Raw genomic sequence first — 22,900 nt, forward strand, 5'->3', positions numbered from 1 at the left:
TTTATATGAGAACCTGTGAATTTAATATGAAACGATTTACATACTCATATAATCAAGAGAATGTTTCAAACTACCGATAAGTTTTCTTAACTGCTTGCTCATGAACAGCTTCCTGCAAATTTATCGGTTCGAAGGGTTTGAACGTAGTGTGGCATGTTTCTTTCATCCACTGTGTATCGCCAATGTACGAAGTACAAGGCTAATTGATAAAACTACTTTCAATTAATACCTTTGATTGCGTGGTGTCAAAGTTTGATTAGAAGGCATTGAAATAAGCAGAGGGTATCTCGAGTTCAATGATGTGTTTCGAAGGTTCTATGTTGGCTCAGATTCTAGCGAAAGAAAGCATTAAAGTGTTCTTAGGCACACCTGTGGATTTGCATGTAGTCGGAGAATCATAGATGGTTCTCAGTGAGCCTTTTCTACATACAATTTGCTCTAGTACCATTTAGTGGAAGTGTGGTACGTTTGGCAATTCCATCCCTCTACGCGTGACGTGTGTTCGCTAGTTTGCGAGTTGATACGATGGTTCAGTGCTACTTGTACCAATTTGTTTCGAAATAAACCAGTACCATTTCAAACCGAGGGAATAAATTACGGTTTTGCCCATCAATGAAGTTCTTTGCCGTTGCTTTAACATTATCGCACAAGGAGAAAGTGCAGCAGAGGTTTCCGTTATCAGCTGTTGTTTATTTACGGATCGTTTATCTGGGGGCTTTGCATTTCCAATCGCGACTTTGCAGTTAGTTGTAATGGTGTTAAAGTTTGCCTTAGCAAAAACGGGTTTCCTTTTCTCCGGTTTCTGCATTTGGACTTGTTTCTGCTCTCTATCTCTCAATCTATTCCTATCTCGGTGTTTTTTTACGCTACAGATGTTTTCGGTAAAAGCGTGGTATTATTATGTTTTATTAAAGTTCTTCCTGCTGTCGTTGATGTTATTTCTTCTATTCTTTTCTTCAAAGATGGTATAATTGAATGGTATTACAAACGAACATTATGACATAACCTCATAAAAGATGTTTCTTGTTGAAAACCTCGGTGTTGCTGAGGTTTGGATGTTGTATTGCCGTTCCGCTGGTGTCATGTAAACGGCCTGTAACTGTTTCATAGTTGTCAAACTTTCAAAGAAGGAGGCGAGAAATATTTCTTAAAAACGAAAAAACGTATCATCTAAAACAGTATCAAACACACTAGTATGCAACGCTTAGATTATAGTATAACATGTTGGTTTCTTCTGCTTGCTCATTACAGCTTAATGAGCGAGTAATAACAATATATAAGAGTAGAAAAAAGAGTAATATTTGATAAGAGTTTCATTATTCACTACAAGTAAAATGAAATTGATCAATGTAGTTTTATGTTTGATGGGGTAATCTTGTGTGTGTCTGTGTTTGTTTTTTTTTTGGGTTTCATCGGGGTTATTATCATTCACATCTCCGTTCATTTTCTTTTTTCTGGGTTTACTTGAACATAGAAACTGAACTGAAATCATTGTCAATACTAAAACCGTCTACGAGCTAAAGGTTAGTAGCAGATCCGTGTCAATTAAACAGTGTTAAACAAAACGATAAAAAGAAAGTACAATATAAAAAGCATATCGTTTGCTGCAATTCATTCGTTAAACAATAAGTTTCGGTTAATATAGCTTTTGAAAAGAGAACAAAACTCCCACGTGTAAGACAACAAGTCGTTTTTTTCCAGTACATGTTACCGACTCCATAAGAAAATGACGCACAGTGAAAGTGTGTAACCCATTTTCCGGTAACTTGCAAGGTGAAAAACAGCAATGTTTAGCCTTTACGCTACGGGTGTAGGAAAGTAGGTTGTACTATGTACACAAAAGGATGGGACCACCTGGACGCACATCTATCGCACATCCGATCGCAACCTTTACCAAAATGAAACAAAAAAAAAAAGTAACACAGCAAAACACATGATAACTCTCATTTCCGCTCTGGTGACGGTATGCCACAGAGTTCCCAAAGATGACTGTCGGGACGTTGGTTAATAACAAAAAAAAAGCAAATGGGTTTGGTCCTTCCGTTTTGTAGCATCTGACAAAACGGAAAATGGAAGGACGATAAGAATTTCCGTTTTGCTAACGGCTAAAGATCTCATGCAGATGCTTGTCGGACTTAACAGGCTTGATTGCTACTTGCATATGCCGTGCAGATGGAGAAAGACACTTCACGGGCACGGAGCTGAGTTGCATTTAAAATTTGGTTATGTTTCAACACAGAAAATCATGTTTCGCGACCATGAAGCATACGCAAGCCGTGATTCTTGATCAATTATGTTGCAAGTGTACCTATTCTGGCAGGAAGCTGTTTGCAAGCTTTGCCAACCTAAACAGCATGCCAACAGTGTGTTAGGATCAACCCATGCTTATCTGCTTCCAGTGATCGAGCCAAAAGATCGAAGACGAAAACGCGAAATCAGACAGAGAGAAGAATGTGCCTCGGACGAGTGATAACGTCACGATCGCGAAAGGATGATATTGCAAGCTCTTCTCTTTGCCCTAACGTCTGACCTTTTGGACATTCACTAAGACAGGGTACCATGAATTGCATTCAACAATGTGTTTGGCATTGATGTTTAATAAGGAAGGAAAAGCTCCATTTGCCTCCATTTTTGTTGGTAAAGGTACGCAAAGGCAAGCGAGCGGTTTAATCTGATGTAACACTGCACATTGACTGGGTCGCTGCGTTTGAGGGACTGCCTGTTTGCTGCTGCTTGTTTGTTCTGTCTGGTAGCTTAGTTGGGTTGTTTTTTGTCGTGTATATTTAGAGATATATATGCTCCTTTTTTCCGATGTTGCGGATAATAACCCGTTAACCAAGTCAAACGGATCAATCGACGGCTCTCAAATTCAAAGACCAGAGTATCGTTTCTTTAATAGGAATTTAGATGCTTCATATCCTCGTGATCTTGGTTGGTAGATGAATTGTTTTATTATGAAAAATCCATTCCGTTTTGTTTCTTTTCCATGCAAACGGGGGAAAGCTGGTTCTGATCTGTTTTCTTCCTTCTCAGTGGATGTTTTTGTCCTTTTTTTTCTCTCTTTTGTCTATATGCATTTGCGTCATATATAACTTGAAGTCTTCACTTGCCTAACCTTTCAGCAAACGACGACGTTCGATGGATAGTGCAAGGAACGCGTGTTTGACTGGGGATTCTACTGATCTGCTTCATCTATGCTTAAACAAACCATTGGCACGCCAAACGAGTGAAAAAAAATCGCGTCTCTAAACCCCTGTCCGGTGGTGAGATGTTTTAGTTTTCGAATCTACAGGTGACACGTAGATGGATAGAAGTTGATTTAGAACTGGGCGGATATTTTTTTTCTAAATGGCTCGTGCGGTTGCTGTTAATGTGGTGAGATTTGCTTGTACCATTAAGCTACCATGTCCGTTGCTTTTCCTGGATGTTATTCGTTGCCGTTATTTGTGTATGAAGTCTGTTATCATTCAGGTCGCTGCTCTGATGTTTAACGAAAGCTTCAGTGAATTTTCATTAGAAAAGTCTCATGCCGATGCGGCTGCTGGTATCGTGCTTTTGTCCCTCGGGAGCAGTGTTCCTGTGGTACAATGTCTTAGCTTATCTAAGCATAAATGTCTAATGATGGTCTTGCCTCTACTCTATGGGTGGATGTGCCGAAGATGTTGATGCTGATCTTTTGAGCTGATGATGAGTTTGTTGGTGCAACACATTTATTCCGGAATTGGGCCATACAGGTAGACGGCCGGGCACTTGGGGTTCTCGTTACCAAGGAAGTGCGAGTACAGTTCCTGGTATCTCTCCAGGGTGATGCCACCGCGCTTGTTGTCTTCCTCCTGCAGGATCCAAGAAAAAAATTAACATAAAAAATATAAATTAGTTATCCACACCACGCACAGGCTTGAAACAACTCTTCTAACACAGTTTTCAGTGTTTGTTTGTTTTTGCTCTCATATCTTCTTTCGCAGCTAACCCTTTTCTCATTGTTGTACGGATACTTACGCTGACCAAGCTGTTGTAGGAGTCATCGACCACCTTGATATCATCAACAGCGATTCTGGTGATGCAGTTGTAACGGTACTCCTCTATGCTGACCAGACCGTCGTTGTTGATGTCCATCATCTTGTAATGGGCTTCAATGAAGGCCTTCATTGCCTGTTCAAACATACAGCATAACAACAGAATAAGCAATGGGTGAATGTATAGTGTTATGTACTCGTTTTATCGAGCATCGAAAGATCGTTTTTTTCTACAGTTTATAGTAAGGAATCACGTAAAGAGCCAGAAAGAGAGAAGGACAGTCAGAAAATTATCTAACGAAGATTCTGAAAATGTTTTTTTTTTCTAATTTTAGTTTGCACTTTTTACTTGTTTCAATTGTTGTGAGGATAACAGATTATTATTACCATATAATATTTTCTGAACGAAAAACTCTGTTTTAGATCACAACTATTCGAATTTGTCGAACAAATTTTCAAAATCTTATTAAATATGACAAAACATTAATTTCGTTATTTGCGTCTGATTGAAGGAATAAAAAAAAATCATCGAATCGTGGAGTATTTAAACTTAATCTCTTTGCGACTATTGAAAAGAACTTTAGTAAATAGAACACAACTTGAGCTGGTTAGATTCAAACAACAAACAATTCTTTCGTCAGGTTTTTCTTTGTGCCGACGTGTTTCGTTACAATCGATCGTTCTGCGTTGATCTCAGCGTGAGTCACTTTTAATTATCTACCATTGGATTGTTCACCCGCCTAATCTCGCCTTGGTGTTGCCCACTCATCAACATTTATGCTCAAGCCAATTTGAGTGAGTGGTTTGGCCTCGACGACGGCAGGCGTGAATGGTTATGGACCGTCGGTTACGATTTGTGGCGTCGGTGGGCTACCACGAGAACCGATAAGCGATCGCAAACTAACACCTCGGATTGAAGAGGTTCGCTAGATAGACTGGCTGATTTCGTGGAATGAAATGGGGTCGGAATTTTCTGCCGTTGACAACAGACCACCGAAGCACATTGTCAAATGTCTCGCTTTCGTAACTGGTTTTTTTATTAGAAAATTTTAGGTACATTTCTAAATCTGTACACCGCAAATAGGGTACCACTTTTTGCAAACCAAAAATGCCTCCCAAACATCCCTGCTAGCATCGGTTACACTATTAATGCTACCTCCTTTGGGCATGCGATTGAGCATAGTGGATCATAAATTATATCAGCTGTACCATCGCACACGCCCACACTCGTGGTGGGAACGATGTGCTATAGGCAATCGAGCAAACAAGCCCTCGATGTTTATGGCTTTAGTCGTCAAAGAAAAGCGATTGATGGAGCGAAACGCAAAAAAAAACAATAACATGGCACGAATACATGAGCCTTCTTGCGATTCTTGCCCACGACGGGCTTGGCAAAAGATCAATTTTGTCGAAAACTTCTAAAGCCTGAAGGACGATGGCTGGTGACGCGATTGCAAAATGCCTCGTTTCGATGGTGATTTGAATTGATTCGCGAACAATAAACATTGGGGACGTTTATTACATAATTTGTGACCCAAGCGACTAGTGGAAATAGCCTGCTGGAAGTAAAGAAAGGTTCTCTCGAACAATATCGAACTATGGAAAGGACATAAACTGCGATAGGCACAAAACCGATCTGCTACAAACAGAACTTTACCTCTATCGACAATTGTAACCAAAATTACAATGATATTAATGCATAAACGCATACGTTCTCCTTTCGGCTTAATAAATGCCGCATATTCATCATCGTTATCGCGTAAATCGATAAACCTGTCCATCACTGTTCATAATTATCATTGCTCGTTATCAATGTCACCGTGCTGCGCGGGAAGTAAATTTTTCCCACACTAAAATTAAGTGCGCGATCAGGCAAACGCGTACAACGGGGATTCTCTTTTATTCAATTTATGAAATTGCACTTTTTTGTTTTGCCAGCAAAATGTGAGCTCATTGTGGAGGCACTTCTTTAACCGCCTGGCACGATGGGGCATACAGCGTGCGAATGGCAAATGTTTTCTGGCGGAAATTCCCACATGCTTTCCTCGCGTGCAGCATACGGCTCGTTTCGGTTCGGTGTTTTCTTCCTGTGGCCTCCCTCAAACCCCCCTTCTCCGATCAATCCGGCCAGCGCCATTGCGCGGCTGCCTAAATTCCGCCAGCGAGTGGAACAATAAAATGCTTCGTTCTATATTTACTTTGCATTTAGCACCACCCTGGCCTCGGCAGCCCCAGGGGCGCCGCGAAAAACGACGCGTATGAAGATGTTTCACGTTTCCGACCCCGTACTCGACGCGTGATGCTGCCGGCACGATGTGTGGCCCCGTGTAAAGTATGCTTATGAAAATTCACCCTCGTCACCTCACCTTCTCTCTGTTCTGTCTCTTACGCTCCCACTTTTAAGGTTTGCCTTTACGGACGGGGTAGTGGAAAGACGCCACGCTAACTTACCTGCAAAGAGGGAGAAAAAAAAGCGAAAAGAAAGATTGTTAATTTGAGTTGTTACGAGAAACATTTGTTTCGAATGTGGATCAAAAACTGGGGACATTGCTTGATAACCGTAACTGTTACGCTAATTGTATCCCCCCAACTCTCCGTTTTGATAACTTTATTCAATGTATCACTCAAATTGGCATATGAAAAGGTAATCTAAAACAAACGAATGCTTTGAATTTTTATTTCATACTATATGCAGAACTGTTAGGAATTCCTTTTCCGGTACTAATTGCATTTTCATTTGGCTCCTTATTTCAAATGCTGGATATTTGTTTGCAAAAAAAAAAAAATGACATAAATTTCCTCGCTTGCTTCGATGCCAAAACGGGGGCCTTGTCCACTGCGGACTTCTGCTTGCTGCTTGGACATCAAAGACAAACGCCACCCTTGCTTGCATCCTTCCCGAAGCAGGGGAGCAGTGAAGCAGAAATGACACCTTTTACGTCCTTTTGTCCTCTAAACTTTGCTTTTTCATCCTCTACCCCCCGGTCGCCGGTCTCGAAAGAGTAGCATACATATTTTGCCAGCCTGGAGAGCCTTCCAATAGCATGCAATCAATTTGCCATTCAAACGGTGCTTCCGCATTGCGTTCGTTCTTGGCCCGAGAAAAGGGATTTCCCGCTGGCATCCCGCCGGCCTAATGCTCTAGCGTCTTCGTCGACATAGGGTAACGCCGCGGGGCCAGTGAGCCAGTGCTTGTTTTTGGTTTGAAATTGCAATCCACGCGGGCCACGCGTGGGTGGGCTTCTCGGACGTCGAATGCCGTGAAGCTTTTTGGTACCATTACCGGCCTGGTTTGTACTCGGGTTATTGTCGGTTGAATTTATGGCCTTATGAAGCGCAGCATGGCCCGGAAAACCCGTTCTGGAAACATCGGACAATGCTTAGAAGCCCTAAGCATCGAGTGCTTTTACGGTCAGTGGCTTGGATTTGCTGGCGGCCGATGCTGCTTAGAAAGCCAGCCAGCTTTTTTTGGCTCTCTTTTTGGCGAGCAGGATCGGAGGACAAATTAAAATTCCGTACCCTTTCAGTCACCCTCGGCTGGTCCTGTAGGATCATGCTGTACGTCGGTTATGCTGGCGCATTCACCGATGCACCGTGGTGGTGCTTTTTTACCACGTGGCCTGGGTGCTATTTCGTTCAGCAGCAAAATCCCTGACCACCAGTGCCTGGCCGTGTATGTTTTTCTCGCTGATTTATGATCCATTCCTCTGCCGCGTTCGGGAAAACGCCAGGGACGATCAGGAAACCGGCCGCACGACATCGTGGGGAGTGTTTTTGTCTTGGCGGTGTGGTTATTTATACAACTTTTAAGCGAAGGGTATACGAGGGCATGTGATCACGCGTGGTGCGCGAAAGTAGTCCGATCGCATTACGCGAGTGGTCAGGGTGAACGATTAATTTTAGCGACCTTGCGCGAGCTGCCGGCCATGTGGGCCACCCGAAAGGAGCGCTCCCGTACGACCGGAAGGGCCTAATCATTCGACGTTTATTGGTCCGCATCGGCAGCAGCGGAAAACTTATGGTAATTGTAATCAGCAAGGATAGCGCGGGGTGGATGAAATAATAATATAAAAAAACAGATAATGAGCCCGGTCCGCAAATAGGCTGTAAAATTAACGTGTGTGTTGGTTTTTTTTTCTCTTTGGTCTTATCTTTCCTACGCCAACAAGACTTAATCATGTTTAACTCAAACGCTCGGAATTGAAATTAATGGTCTGGTTTGAAACAGCTTCGCCTCGGGACTTCTCAAAATCCCCAACACGAACACGATGGACGTGCGAATCGTGCGGCGGACAAAAATCACACATTGTGAAACGCAACTCGGCCTGTTCGGTCGGTGGAGCTCCAATTTTCATCATTTCCCGGGACACCAGACCAAAAGAGACCCGCGACCACGCGGGAAGGCATCATAAATTTTAATTTATGTAGTCCCGCTACCCCGAATGTGAGTGGCTGGCGCCTTTGCATCGGTTTTGCGCCCTTCACGCGGTGGTTGTTAGATAATATTGCATACTTTCGCTTTCTGGTTCGCCTTGTTTTCGTTCCCACCGTGCGGTGAATGATGAACCTTAATACGGGTGACATTCCGGCTCGTGTTGTCGTTGTTTCGCATACCAAAGCATGGCGTTCGTTCGGGGTCTTCTCACTTTTGAATAACGAGCGAGAGAGAAAAAAAAATATGTAGCCCCCCGGAAAATCATCCCATCATGCAGCGATCGCTTGGCAGTAACGGTTGGGGGAACTTTTGTTTTGTTTCCGTTGTCGCGGAAGAATCCGCACAGATTTCCGGGTCCCCGGCGACGACGATCTATCGAGGGAAGGACATATTTTTAGCTCACCTTCCACCGGGCCAAGCTAACGCCGAGGGTCGTCTTGAGCAGCCGACTCTTTCAGGGTGGAAAGCGTTAGAATTAGATCGTTTACATTTTGATCGTTAATTAGCCGTCCGATGGCGCTCTCGATGGTTTGAGTGAGGTGCGTTAAGAGTCCCCTTTCGAGGGCCAATCTCCAGACACGTGGTCGGCGAGATGATTTATCGAGCCGCATGATCCACGTGTAGTTTACATGAAAAGCCACGCGAACACATGCCGCACAAATGGTACCGGTGGCGAGTGATAGATTGTGCACTGATCGGTGTTAAATGCGATCGTGCACTTGAATAAATACACAGAAAAAATAAATTCAGGTGAGGGAGGCAGAAACAGAATGTGGAACTGTTTGTGGGATGAAATGAGCATTCGGTTTGAGCTGAATGGATTCGAGGATTTAACAAACGCAATTTCCATTTGCCAGCCTCCAAAATCCGACCGTTTCGGGAACAATCAAACTCTTACGCCCTTTCCGGCAACCAGTACCAGCAACCAGGCGTCTCCATCGTTCGCGCGTGAGTTTCGAATTTCGAGTTTCGAGGGACAGCCAGGTCGCGGACCGCACCGTAAAGTGGATTATACAAACAGTTTAATAAAATATCAAATTTTACGGTACTGGCTTCGCCCAGACGCTGGCCTGGGAGCATTTCCACGGCGGTGTCGAAAGCCGCCGCCCTGCACCGTGACGAACGGTTACGGCCTCTCCGATGAGACCGAACCAGGGTAAACAAACCGATCGAAATGTGAAACCGAATCGCCCATGATGGTGGTCCCTAGTTCGATTCGGGCCGTAAATCCCGCTCGCCCGGGAATGGGCCAAACCTAACCGACTCGAATGGGGGTTCGTACAAGCAAATGGAATGCTGGTTTGTTCGCGCGATTCTCGCCAAATGGGAACGAAGCGAAGGAGTTATTGCGGAAATAATGTCATTCGGCCGCAATCGCATCATTACGGGCGTACCGGGAGGGAATGCCGATCGTTCGTCCTTGCGCCTCGGTGACATTTAATCACACCGTGGCCATGAACCGGCGCTCGTATAAAAAATAATAAATTTTCGGCAAGCAGTTGTAACCTTGCGCCGCTCCATCACCATTAATCGGCAGATCTGCCCCATCGATCGTTGTACCATCGATGGGTTCGCCTCTTCCGGAGACCTGCCACGATGCGCAACTTCCGCCGGCACGGATAGGAGGGAAAACTTTGCATGTGTTTTCCACAGGGGTTGAAGGTGCAAAGGTGTTGTGACGTACCGAGCTGCTGGAAGCGATGTTATTTTAAAGTTTTCCCTCGCGGTTTGCACCACCGGCGTGCTTCGTTGGTGCATTCAGCCGCGAGGGAGTTTTGGATGTGGTTAGTCGTTTCAGCCAATTTCCCGGTAACCGGTGCTGGAGGAAAATTGCTTCCACTTCCTTCCGCCACAACGGCCGCTCGAGTTGCGCGGCGTGGAGATTAGGCTTTGGAAATTCGACAACATCCTCGACTGCATGGTGCGGTCCATAATTTCTGTCAGGATACTGGGCCAAGTGTGTGCGCCGTTTTGCCCACACGTCCTCCATAACGGTTCCAATATCGGGCGCGTAACTTATCTCAATTAGCCGGCCTGTCAGTGTGATGGACGGTTGCATCAATTCGATCCGATAAACCAATGTACCTATCAGCGCATGTACATGGTTGCGACCCCCATCAGCGAGCTCGAATCGAATTCTAAACACGCGAAGCAGGCTCTGGCAGGGTAACCACACTGAATTTCGCTAACGACCACACCGGCGCTAACCGACCGAAGTAGGCGAGTTGGAGATGGGAAAGTTTAACGATATAGCTAAGACAAAGTAACCGACGCGAAACTGTCCCTTTTTGCAATGGAACGGTGAAGTTTTGGATGGGTAAGTTTTGGCGTTAGTTACCCTTTTGCGATTGAACTACGTCCTTTTAAGCTGATGGGGAGGCAGATGTGTAGAAAAAAAAACAGACAGTGAAAAAACCAGAACACCAGTTCAATCAGACAACTCCCTTCAGGGTTTTGGGGTGGCTTGTGCAAATAGAACCGGTAAAACAATGGTCACAAACGCTGGTACCATCGTTTCTGTATTCAATTCGTCTGCTTTACGCTCGCAAATGGTGCGCCGCGCATGTAACATGAACCCCCTTACTCGCTAGGAAGCGGGACTTTAATGTGCGGCATTTTCCACACGAAATAGCAACCACCTTTAGCGTGCCTGTGCGCCCTTTCATCCGCTTGCTTAAAAAGCGGAACCTATTCATTAGCACTGCCGGTGTGGACGTTCCTCCGGTCGGAGCATCAGACGTTTGACATCGAGTCGAGTCGATCAAATATTTATGGTGCTTCTATCACCAGATGAAGAAAATACGAGCTGAGGCGGGAAAGATAGCGCCTGGTCCATCAAACTCAAATATACGCTCGGTTGTGGTGAAAGGCAAAACAGAAAGAGAGAGGATGAGAGTGAGAGAGACCAGAAGGAAAGCACCAGTCCCGATGAAATCGAGAAAGATATAGCAAACGTACACGCGGAACGAATGTTTTCTTCCCGTTTTCGGTTGCTTCCTCCGTGCAACCTCCAGTGGAAAGTTGCGCCATTTCCCGGGAAAACTCGTGTCGAAACCAAATGCAAACGATCGCAAACTACGTCCCCGTCCGTGGCACATTTCGGGCGAATGTTACGGTTATCAAACTTTTATCCGTTTTGATTCTCGATTCCACACCGTCTCGTTTTACAACGCTTTTTTGTTTCGTCCGCTTTGTGAGGTGGTGTGGAATTTCCATCCGTTTTTTTTTCCGTTTGCTTACCTTGGGGAATTCGGCGTACGGCTTGCCAACGCAGGTCTGCTTGACGGCCTGTTTGAATTCCTCGGTGGTGATTTTGCCATCCTGTGGAGAGACAACAAGTGGAGATAAAGTTAATGTAAGCTTTGGCTGGAACATCAGCAATTATGGATGAACCGCAGCAATATGCGTGTGTGTGTGTGGGCGCTCGTGTATGCATTGTTGAGTGAGATGGATAAAATTAACAGTTTGCAAGTGTGTCCATCAGCATCCGGCCGTGCTCCGGTGGTTTCCAATGGTTTCTGAGAGGTTTCCACGGCCTACTAGCAGCATTGGTGTGACAGCAAGTCAAGCAAACAACTTCCTTCCCGTGGTTTTCGGTTTGGAGCAGCATCCCGCTAACGGATGGCCTGTGGCAATGTCAGATTCACTGTGACAGTGCGGTTTTGAAGCACGCCCGAATCCTCCCGGTCAGCAACATGCCAGCACCGGTGGCTAGGTTCGGAAGGTGGACACGACTCCAAAGTAACTTGCAAAGGCAATTAAAGTCCCGTTGAAAGTAAATAAATTCCACAGGGTGGTTCCACCAGGCGTTTCTAAGCCAACTTCGGAATGGGACTTTCGTTCGGGTCGACGAGTTTTGATGGATCATTTTGCGTTCGCTTGTGCACTCAATTAATGTGCGAAATAAATAAACACGCGCGCTGTAATTACGTTCGGTTCGTAATCGCTCGGCAACAACGTGGGGCTGTAATGGGATGCAATGTGTGTCGGGGGGATGGGATTTTTTATGTATTCTTCTTCTCTGTGTTGCTTCTGATAATGAACCAGTCCGCTTGAAGTGTAAGCGAGTCCAGCGAAGCGTGTTGCGGGCACCGGATGCAGGGATGTGAATTCTTTCCCCATTCAAAAGTGCGAAGGGCAAGAAGCGGCCTGCGAAACATCGCGCGCTAATTAGCGCAAGGGATTGGTTCACCTTTCTGCGTTCGTTTAATAATTAAAATGATTAATCCAACAATGGTGCCATAATTGGAAATCGCTTAGGCGATCCTCCCGGAGCCGGATCCTTTCACCGGGAACGTTGGCCGGTCGGTGGAATGGTGGCAAAAACACGCAGAAAGACAGAAAAGGAAAGCACAAATGCGTACCAACACGCCAAACACAGACGGACGTAGCCTCGAGGATGCGCAAACCACGCCGGTTTCGATGGTTCGATAATTATTTCTCGTACGCGAAACGTTCGCGCAGATCAATTACACCATCTCGGCTTTTTGGGAACGGAGACGGCAGCTCGGGTGCCGCGATATCAATCGTTCTCTTGAACCCTCCCACTCGGTGAAGGTTATTTAAAGTAAAATTCGATTTTCGAAGTAAGGATCAGTTTATTTTACTACGGCGCACACCGTTGACGGGCGCAGGGGCTGTACTACACAGGTTAAATAAACACCGTAGAGTCAGAACCACCCGGGACTGCACAGAACACAATCGATCTGCGAAACACATTTCACCCCGCAGCAAACCGTTGGGAGTGGGGTTTTTTTCTTCCGTTGTATGTATGTGTGTGTGTGCTGGGTTTGTTTTACTTTTCCGCAGTGAGGAAAGTTTTGAGATGACTTTTCGCGTGCTGTTCGTGTTTTTTTTCTTTCTTTCTCTCTTTCTCGCCCCTTGAGGGGCCAGAGAAAGAGAAACTAAAACAGACCACAACACGGAACAATGGTTGAATGGGAGAGAGGCAATGTGAAGCGTCTCAAACGGGTGGTGGATGGTCTCTTTGAAAGTATGTCGCTCTGGTCCTGCTTGGGGGCAGCATGTCAAGTTGCAACCCTCGTCCGCACTTTCTATTAGTTTACGTGCTTGTTTTATTTTATTCTGCTCCCTCACTGGCCAATCCCTCGGGAGGTTTGGCATCCAAAACGGTTCAACCAACGGACGCAACAGGTTGCTACATAGGGAATGATCTAATGAGCTGCGAATCGTGCGCAAAATGACGGCGTTTGGCCACGAGGTGCGAATGAGCGATGCACCGTTAATACTGTGCGCGTGTGTGTTTGTGTGTATGCGGATGGGGTGGGAATTTTTCTCGCTAATTTTCCGGCGAACCGGTGCGTACCTTGTCGAAATCGGCCAGGGCGGAGATCTCATCCCAGAGCGACTTCATGATGAACTTGTATTCGTTCAGACGGGCCGGGTTGATGTCGCCCTTGCCTTCAATGACGGAGGCGCGGAGGGCCATGCACTGGAAATCGTTGTTGTCCAGGAAGCCATTGTTGTCAATGTCTGTGGTGAAAGAAGAATGAGAGAGAACAAAGTTTGGTTAGAACATAGGTACAAGTAATTTATCCCGCAAATCTTGCTAATGATTGTGTTAATAATTCGATCGTAAATTGAATGTTTAAAAAATTTAAAAAAAATTTCCCTTTAAAATTGATTTTAGCCTAATATGTGCCATTATGGCAGGGCAGCAAAAGTTCATGGAAAGCGTGCTTTTTTTGCTATTACTTTAAGTGCAGATGACAGTCCGTTTCCTTTCTGGAACAATCTATAATCCGCCACTTTCTTAGCGCTAAACTTTTAGCTTCCTTCCATTCAGCATCATCATTACATGACAATCACTTTGATTTAATCAGTCAGCTTTTTAACCCAAAACGTTGCCTCGTTTCTTTGGCATGCCGTTCCCATCGCCCCCGTGGTGATATGATTGCTTTACTGCGAAAAAGCAATTCGATTAAGCGACCAATCTGCCATCTAAAGCCGCTGCTCGGTCTCGTGTTCCGCAATGTCTATCGAAATTCTGAAACCTGCTCCGGAACCGACTCCCTCTGCGTGTCGCGTTCCCCAACGGCGAGTCCTTACTAATGAGCCCCTAATGAAATGACTGATAGCCGAGCTTCGGCTTCGCGAGGCACCCTTTTCAGGGTCGAACGGCCTAACGGACCGATACAACGCGCGATAACGTGCCAATCTGATTTTGTGAGGCGAATCTGAGCACCACCACTCGTCTAGATGGTGTCGCGTAAATGAGCTCCGTGTGACCAGTTTCGTTCCCGCAATGGCCACGGTTTGACTTTCAAAGGCAGAGATGCAAAACATAACGAGTTTTTGATGCGTGGCTCATTTTTCGCGTTCAAGAGGCGCGCTCTAGAGGCTGCGCTTTGATCGAATACTTTGCACAGTTTTGTCCGGCGTCCGGGCGTCCGGAGAACGCTTGGAAAGCCCAGCTTCCGAGCCCTCTATTATCGGTGTTCTCTCATACGATTTTCGTTCCATCGTAGCATGCCACGCCAATCGGGCTCAATTTAATCAAACTGTCAAAAAATGCGTTCCCAGGACGCTGTGAACTCCATTAGCAAGTATCGTATCGTTTACTCGTTGATGTTAAGAACCTACTTCGATAAAGAAGAAATATCGACTACTGCTATCGGTTTTCCCATCGTAAGTGCTTTGACATTTGAAGATGCTTTACCTCGGCAGCACGCGAGCAGACCGACCTTGATAGCCAGTGACGATGGTTTAAAGTTTCCGCTCTTTGTGGGTGCGATTGCACAATATTGTAACAATTATCAAACCCCTCAGTGACGCCTACAGGCAGGTGGAGATGATGGACGAACTCGAGGGCATTCAAACTGGACGCTTGTCTTCTCTTCTCGGGTGTACGTGGGTGTAGCGTTTTCATCAAATTATCGACCGGTTGAAAGTAAAATTTAATTTCATTCGTGCCTGCAAGCTGTGCGGGAGTTTGCAACTATAGCGCGTGAAACTTTTTTAATTTAATTTCATGCAATTTCGAGATGCATTCTGTCGAAAGCAAGCATCCATAGCCTGGAAAAACTATCTTAATATTATTATTTTTCCCTAAATGCTGAATCGTCAAACACCACTCTAACTGGCAGCTGTTTTGCTCGGCGGAACAGTTAGGTAAGCGTTGCACAAGTTCGCTCATTATGATTGTCCGAACTTTTCACCCGATTACCGAAATTAAGACGATTTGCACTTGTTGACCTTAACCACCTACTAGCCGCGTGCATGTTCTCGTAAAGCTCATCGGCAAAAGGGATTGGTTTGAGAGGCATTAAGCAGCTTGCTTGCTTGGTAATGCACTGGATTTGCATACTTTAGTGGGCAGGAAACGGAATCCCCAGCACGTAAACACCGGAGGCGCTATGCTGCTCACGTATTTAATTTGCCAGATTAAAACAGCTCAATTTCCCGCACGCATCCCCTCACGGGAGTAAAATTAGGCTCGGAAATCGCACCAACACGTCAGACAAGAACTAACCAAGAGGGAATAGCGATGAAGCCACCGGATAAAGGAGGGCTTTATCCCAACACTTTGCTCTCATGTAGTCTCGAGATTGCGAAGAAAAGGCACGGAATTAAATCAGCGAACGCTGGTGCGTGTCTCCGTCTTGGCGGGTTTCGGATATCAAAGAGGAAATGAAAGTGTGTTCTTGATGGATTTCCAGTTCCCGTGCAGTTCTCGGGGGGTCGTAAATAATCCACCACCATCAAGCACGAACGGATGGCGCCTCTTGTAATGAGTGGTCACCCTGCGGATTAATCGATATCGCATTCTCCCCTCGCGAAACAGCGGCAAATTGGAGCTTATGATTACAATCTCCGTATAATTTGGCGCATTAATGCGGTCAGAACAATGTCGTATCTGCGTGGAAACGGTGCGGCCATGCGAAGCATTTGTTGAGGTCAGAAAATGCTTCACCGTTTGTTTTAGAAACCATCGGGCAAGTGTTGTTGCCTCTCGGAAGGGGAATGATATCTATTCCTCCAGCCGGCTGTGGCCAGTCAGGACACGCGCTGTGATGAGTGATTTATCCTAAAACAACTCCCGCTCGGAGGGTCAAGTCAACGTGGCGAGAACGGGTGTGTGGAGACCCGAGAGGGGGCACAACAATCCCCAAAACGGCGTCTCCGTTCCACAAACTTGCCCGTTTTCTGTTGTACAGCAACGTGAACCTTGCCGTCGGCCAACTAGGGGGCCCGCCTCGGCGAACTGCTGTAGAGGGACAGAAATAGCGAACCGAAACAGCTCGCAGACCACGGAATGGGCTCAAGCGAATGGTAGGCGTACAGCATTTTCCCCCAGGCCAGGAGGCATGAGAGAAGATGCTCTTGGAAATCGGTTAAAAGTCAAAGGTCGTGTGAGGTATCTTGTGCTCGAAGCACACGAAACGCAACCAAGCGGACTAACCGAGGCCCCAAATGATCAAACCAGCTGAGGCCGGTGAGTCGGCAACACCCGTTCCCACCGGGTGATTTGGTGGCCTTCAGTTTTTTCGAGCTTTTCCGTTGACCATTTTGCATGCTATGTTCATCTCGGAACACTACAGAATACCAGCTGAGTTCTGTGAGGATTATACGGCTGCCATGGTGTCTGGGCGTCCGTTTGACGAGGGATTGATTCGTGGGGACTAATTTAATGTACCTTTGAGTAGCCAATGGGTTAGCGTCTTGGGTAGTAAGAAGCTTCCGAGGAAGACGATCTGGTCTGTTTTAATGGTATTAAAATGATTGCAAAACCCGTTCCGAGAAGCATCTTTTTGATTGATCAAAATTTCGACCCGATTGAGGTGACTTCGCACGTTTGGTTAGTGGATTGTCGTAGCAAATCTCTCGACTCTGTGGGATGTTGCAAATGGTTTGAGTGAGATACACGTGGATTTGGGGAACTACCTTCGGGCGCTCAACAGGTGTGCGGTCATCTTGACAAGAAGATGTAGCGCGGATCTGCAACGTTTTCGTTTTGTGACTACATGGAAATGGCTCGCTTTTTACAGTAAACTCGCTACGAGCGTCGTGTAAAATGCTTTAAATTGATGAAAATTCTTCTGCTATAATAAAATCATATTATTTAAATCAATTATTCGTAGATTTATTCTGAATCTAATTTAAAACAGATCATGCTTGCATTGATGGAGACGCCTGGTGGTTGGTGTCATTGATGGAGGCGCCCAGTCTTTGGCGCAGTCGAATTCAATTGTTATTTCAAATTCATATTATACAAATTATTTATTCGTAGATTTGTTCAGAATCTAATATGACACCTATGAAGACGGTGATAGAGCATTGGTGGAGACGCCTGGTGGTTGGTGTCATTGATGGAGGCGCCCAGTCCTTGGTATAGTCGATAGCGGCGCCTACCCATTGATGACTAGTTAGCGTGTTCGAAAAGCTTAAATATTTGGAATATTGTAAGCTCACAAACGCGAACAAACTTTCGTTTTACGATGTGATTAGCAGAACCCATCGTGCATGAGAAAGTTAAGCTGCTGTTTAGAAAAACAAAAGCATGTGGTATCGAAAAGGTCAAAAACGTCTAACGCTAGCCAAGACTAGAAACTGGCGACTGGTTTGTCTTCCAAAGCTCATGAATAATATATTCAAACCGCCTGGCAGTTTGTTGAACGAAGTACTATTGCACTCCGTAATCGAAGGATTTTACCCACCCGTTACCGAAAAATAGACACCCATTGCAGGTCGTCGAAGGCGTACGTCTCATTTCATGCAAACCGCAAAAAGTGCAAGGTTGTTTGGTTTATGTACATCAAGAGCTGTGTAGAGGCAGAAAAGCAAATGCCACACGATGAGTTATGTTTTGATTGTCTCGTCAAATTTCAACATCCATGTAGCCGTTTGTTTTCTCTTCATATGCATACGTACACAAATGTCAGAGATGAAAAAAAAATGTCAAAAGATGATACCGAAACGAAAAAATTGCAAACCGTTTCGTGAAAAAAAAAGTTCACCCAAAAATTAATTTCTACTCGACGTGTGTGACGTGGAATTTCTGCTAGGTGGTGAAACAACAACCGGCGAGCAAAAGATAAAAAAAAACATACCAAAACTATAATTGTCGCGTAATTGTTACTGACTTCACCATAAAGTCGAACAATTAAGTTGCTGCTAAAAATAGCTCCACAACACAATGCCACGCAATTCGTGGCGATGGGTCCATCGTAAACCGGATGGTTTCACACCGCTTCCTCGTCGGGGTAAATTATGGCCGCTTTCGCCCGCCTTGAGGCGTACCGACTCTCAAGGCCCCTTGGCAGCAGCCCCCTGGCATTCGTCGTGAGCCTTTACCCAACTGCCAGTCGGCACACGCCCAGACCGAACGGTCACGCACTTGGGGCCTCGGAATGTCCCGACCACCGGTGAAAGCCGAGTGACAGTTTGGGTCCCAAACAGGGCCACAGGGCAATCGGTCCCGGTGGAAACAAGCAGGTACGCCGCTGGCTGCGATTATAAAAATAATTGGGTGCCGGGGAAAAATTAAAATTAGCAACATTTTGTTCACTTTCCTCCTGTCACCCAGCAGCGCAAGTTTGCTGCCTTTGTGCGGGCTGCCAGGGTGCCGACCGAGGGTGGCTGGGAAATGTACACCTCTTTCCTTCATTGTATTGAATTAATCTTTCGCTAATCTTGTTGCTCTTGGCGGTGTGTTCGTTTTGTTGCGCCAACGGTTAGGCGTGCTTGTCGGAAACAGAACATTACACGCGCGAGACGTTGCGAAATGTACACATTTTAATATTTTAATTTTAGAACAAATCCTGGGATTTTTGAGGAGGATTGATTCCGCGGGAGAGCGTTTTTCTTACGATCGTCCCACAATAGGCGGAGGTTCTTTTTGCGAAAAAGTGCCACCCCTTTGCACGGTGGCCGTTACTCATCGCCGTGGAATGGCCTGAAGGTGCTATTATGTGGGGCGTAATTATAACGCACATTATCCGGGCCAGGCATTTTTTGCATGTTGAAATAATAATTAGTAATCCACTGCCCGCTCGGCCGCACCGCTGCATGTCGTTCGAGCTGGTTTTACTAGCCACGGGATATCATTTTTCCCCGGAACAGGGATCAAGCATCTTTACCACCTCCGAGTCCTGGTTGTTTGGTTTAATCGGGTCTAGTGTAAAATGCAATAATAGAACACCCTCTGCCCTCTGGCCCCATTCGTTTACTTACCGTACATGTGACGGACGATGAATTCGACACGCTGATCCCACGAGTAGCTCATTTTGGTTTTGGTTTTGTGTTTGGAATTTAGATCCTAATCTGAAACTAACTGCACGGAGCGGATAGATGGGGAGAGAGAAAAAAAAAACAAGAGAAAAGCTGATTTAAGTGCATGTTTATTTATTTTGAATGTGTTTTATTTGCTGTTAATTTAAGGTACGGCCAAGCAAAGCAAGAACACGTTGCCACTTCAGCACAACTCGATTAAAATCGTACGATCTATCGATCAGACGGTTTAAGGCTATAAAATGTGTGAAATGCGAAACAAACCATAATTTTCCACATCATGCCAACCATGGAAGACATTTCGGACAAGTTTATGAAGCATATTTGCACGTGTGATGCAGGACATGCTTACACTCCAGAGCAAGTGAATTGATTATGTCGTGCGTTCTAGCGGACAAATAGCAATTATCCTTTCTCAAAATGTCTACCACAGGTTCGGGGTTAATTTCTTTAAAAGCTAGCGGCAAAATCATTCACATTTAACAAGAAACCATCAGCTGCGGGCTAAGGAGTTCATTAATTATCTCTTTATCACCGGATAAAACCCCCCAGCCCACAGGACACGCATAAAGTGTCCGGTCCTCTGTTCTGCAGGATCGGTTTTACAGGCATTATGCGATCATTAGCACTCGGGTGAATAATTGATATAATTTCGGTGTTTTCCGGTCTATTGTTTCTTGCGTGAGACCCTCCGGAAGAGATTAGCTGGTGCAGGTGAAGGTACGATCAGAAAGAAGGACGTGGTTGGACAAGGAAATTTTGGAAAGGAGTGCGCTACACTGCGAAAACGGTACGAGCGCTTTTCCAGGCACCATGCGTGCCAGTGTTTTTGGTGGTAGATGGCACACGTATCTAACACCACCCACAAAATACACTGGCATCAATCACGCGCGCACATACACAATAAACACACACACACACACACACATTCAGTCGAGTTCACACAATTCACGTGGGGCCGTGTAAGGTCCCAAAAGCCACCGAAGCCCCGTGCGTGTCCACTTCGCACGGACGTGAGTGGCAGTTGAAAATGGTGCGTTTTGGGCAGCACTTTCTTGGGTCCCTCGTGTGCGCGTGCAACCGTGCCGCCACGCGTTTTCTGCCACACTCCCAACGGGCGCACAATTCTCGCGAACTTTCGCACGAAATGCACACAACCTGCAATGCACACAGTATTGGCAGAAGCCAGCGAAGCACACCAAAGCAGCAGCAAAAAGGGGCACCACGAGCCGACCGAAGTCCACCGAGTTTGGCTGTGAGTGGCGTATTGCGGATTAGGCTTTTAGCTCTCTGCTAACTCCTAGTGGGCGTTCGGCTACAGCGAAAGGAGGGCCTCTTACTTGTCTAAACCAACTTCCGTCGAAGACTAAAACAATCTTAACCGATGACCGTAAGGTGGGTTCCCTTTATTAAAACCTCCCGGCCGGTGGTGTCGCGCGCTGATAAAACGATGTCGCGCGACACCGCTGGCCCGGACGGTGCCGAGTCTGCGCATTGGGACCGGCTGATGTCCCGATCGGCTCGCTGGTAACGGGTTGGGCGAGTTTTTCGGCCCGTGGTGGGCATTTTTGGCGCCAAAAGCGATCCCGTTGCTGTACCGGGGTCTGTCGTTGACCTCAAAAAAGGGGGGCGATGTTGAACGGCTTTTCTTTCGAATTTATTTATTTATTTATTATGCCTCCATAAGTTCGCATAAGCGGTCATTATAAATTTATGATTCGTTTTTGGCGTTGCTGTGCTGCTTTTGGATTGATTGAAATATTGAGTATAACGCTTTTTCAAAGAATATTCGTTTCATTTAATGTGCTCTCTGTTCAATCAATTACAATGAACATAATATATAGTTTTTTGAAATTTTTATCATCTCTAAATTTTTCCTCTGATGCATATGAAAAGGGCAGTTATTTCATACCGAAAATAAATTACATTTCCATTCCCATTGTGCCCGCATCCTTTTGCCAAGGTCCTCTTGTTTTTGCGATCAGTTTTCTCCCCTGTCCTATCGCCCAAGAAAGATCGTATCATTGTTACCATTGCCCGAGAAAAGGTACGAGGTTGGTCGGGATATCGGAAAGCGGCTCAACGCCTGCGCATGGCCACCCAGAAAAGGCTGGGATTCAGCTCAGCCGCAACATGGACGCCGAGCCGGACGTGACACGCCACGGCGCCAAGCAACACGATCGCGTGGTTTGATCTGGGGATTGCGATTTCCACGCGCGGCTCGAACCCTGGGACCCGGGCTTTCCCAGCTGAGCGTCGGAAAGGGAAAGCGACAGTGCTGGTTGGCGTGTGGGATCAAACAAAAATGCTACCCCTACGTAAGGACGAAAAAGGGAAGGGAAGTCACCACGAAAGGACGAGGTGGAAGAGGATCTTGAACGGGCAAACACAAGAATGAGCGAGCAAATTTGCAACGAGTACGGATTGGGCAAGAACACGCGGCTGGCAAGCAAAGAAACGAGCATGGCTCGTGTACTTGGGTTGAAAATGTAATATTCTCGCAGCAAGAGCAAAATATAATGAGCATGAGGGTTTAATAATATCAAAAAAAAAATTATCATAGATGTGCAGTTAACCGTGAATTAAATAATTAAGTGTGAATTGGCACGGACACAACTTCTGAAATAATAATCACACACGTACGCTTTGAAGATTGTTTTTTTTATTCATGTCAATGCATTTTTTAGTTGGCATCATCCCTCTAGCCATCAGGTCGCGAGCGATGAATTTACCCGTAACAATTCGATTATTACTTTGTTATTGCCAATGTTCGCGTGCCAGGGGATGCGCGTGGTAAAAAAATCATAATTGACGATGAACTACTTGGATCTGATTCTGAGATCATGAGTTCTGTGCAGAACCATCCAAGAGGGCGATGCTTTTCAACAGTGCTATAATTTTTGGGAAATATTTTGTTACTAATTGGTATTAATTGCTGTAAAATTGTCATCAGGGTTCATTGATTTTCTAAACATATTCGTCCGTCATAAATAATTCTTCCAATATCGGTGGATTATGCTTTGTTTGAACGTCGTTAAAATATGATTTAAATGTCGATAAAATCTTTATCTTGAACTATGAAGAAGACAATACCAGATACTTTTTTATCGCACCATAAAATGTTCTTTTCTGCTTGCTTCTTATCATCTTTATCTTTAAGTTAACGCGCATTTTTACGATTAATTGTTCTACGAGTGGT

The 22,900-nt window shown here is 45.5% G+C and overlaps 1 protein-coding gene across 1 annotated transcript; it reads right to left on the reverse strand.

Moving 5' to 3' along the window:
• Window positions 1-1,311: 1,311 nt before the first annotated feature.
• LOC128727027 (sarcoplasmic calcium-binding protein 1) lies at window positions 1,312-21,101 on the reverse strand. The gene is made up of 6 exons (XM_053820886.1): window positions 21,042-21,101; window positions 19,645-19,744; window positions 13,778-13,944; window positions 11,692-11,772; window positions 4,000-4,152; window positions 1,312-3,833 (listed from the first exon to the last, which is right to left on the reverse strand). The coding sequence occupies exons 2-6, from the start codon at window positions 19,694-19,696 to the stop codon at window positions 3,711-3,713; spliced, it is 576 nt and encodes a 191-aa protein (XP_053676861.1). The 5' UTR covers window positions 19,697-19,744; window positions 21,042-21,101; the 3' UTR covers window positions 1,312-3,710.
• Window positions 21,102-22,900: the final 1,799 nt, after the last annotated feature.

Source organism: Anopheles nili, chromosome 3 (genome assembly GCF_943737925.1).
Source record: "Anopheles nili chromosome 3, idAnoNiliSN_F5_01, whole genome shotgun sequence".
NCBI classification, from domain to species: Eukaryota; Metazoa; Arthropoda; class Insecta; order Diptera; family Culicidae; genus Anopheles; species Anopheles nili.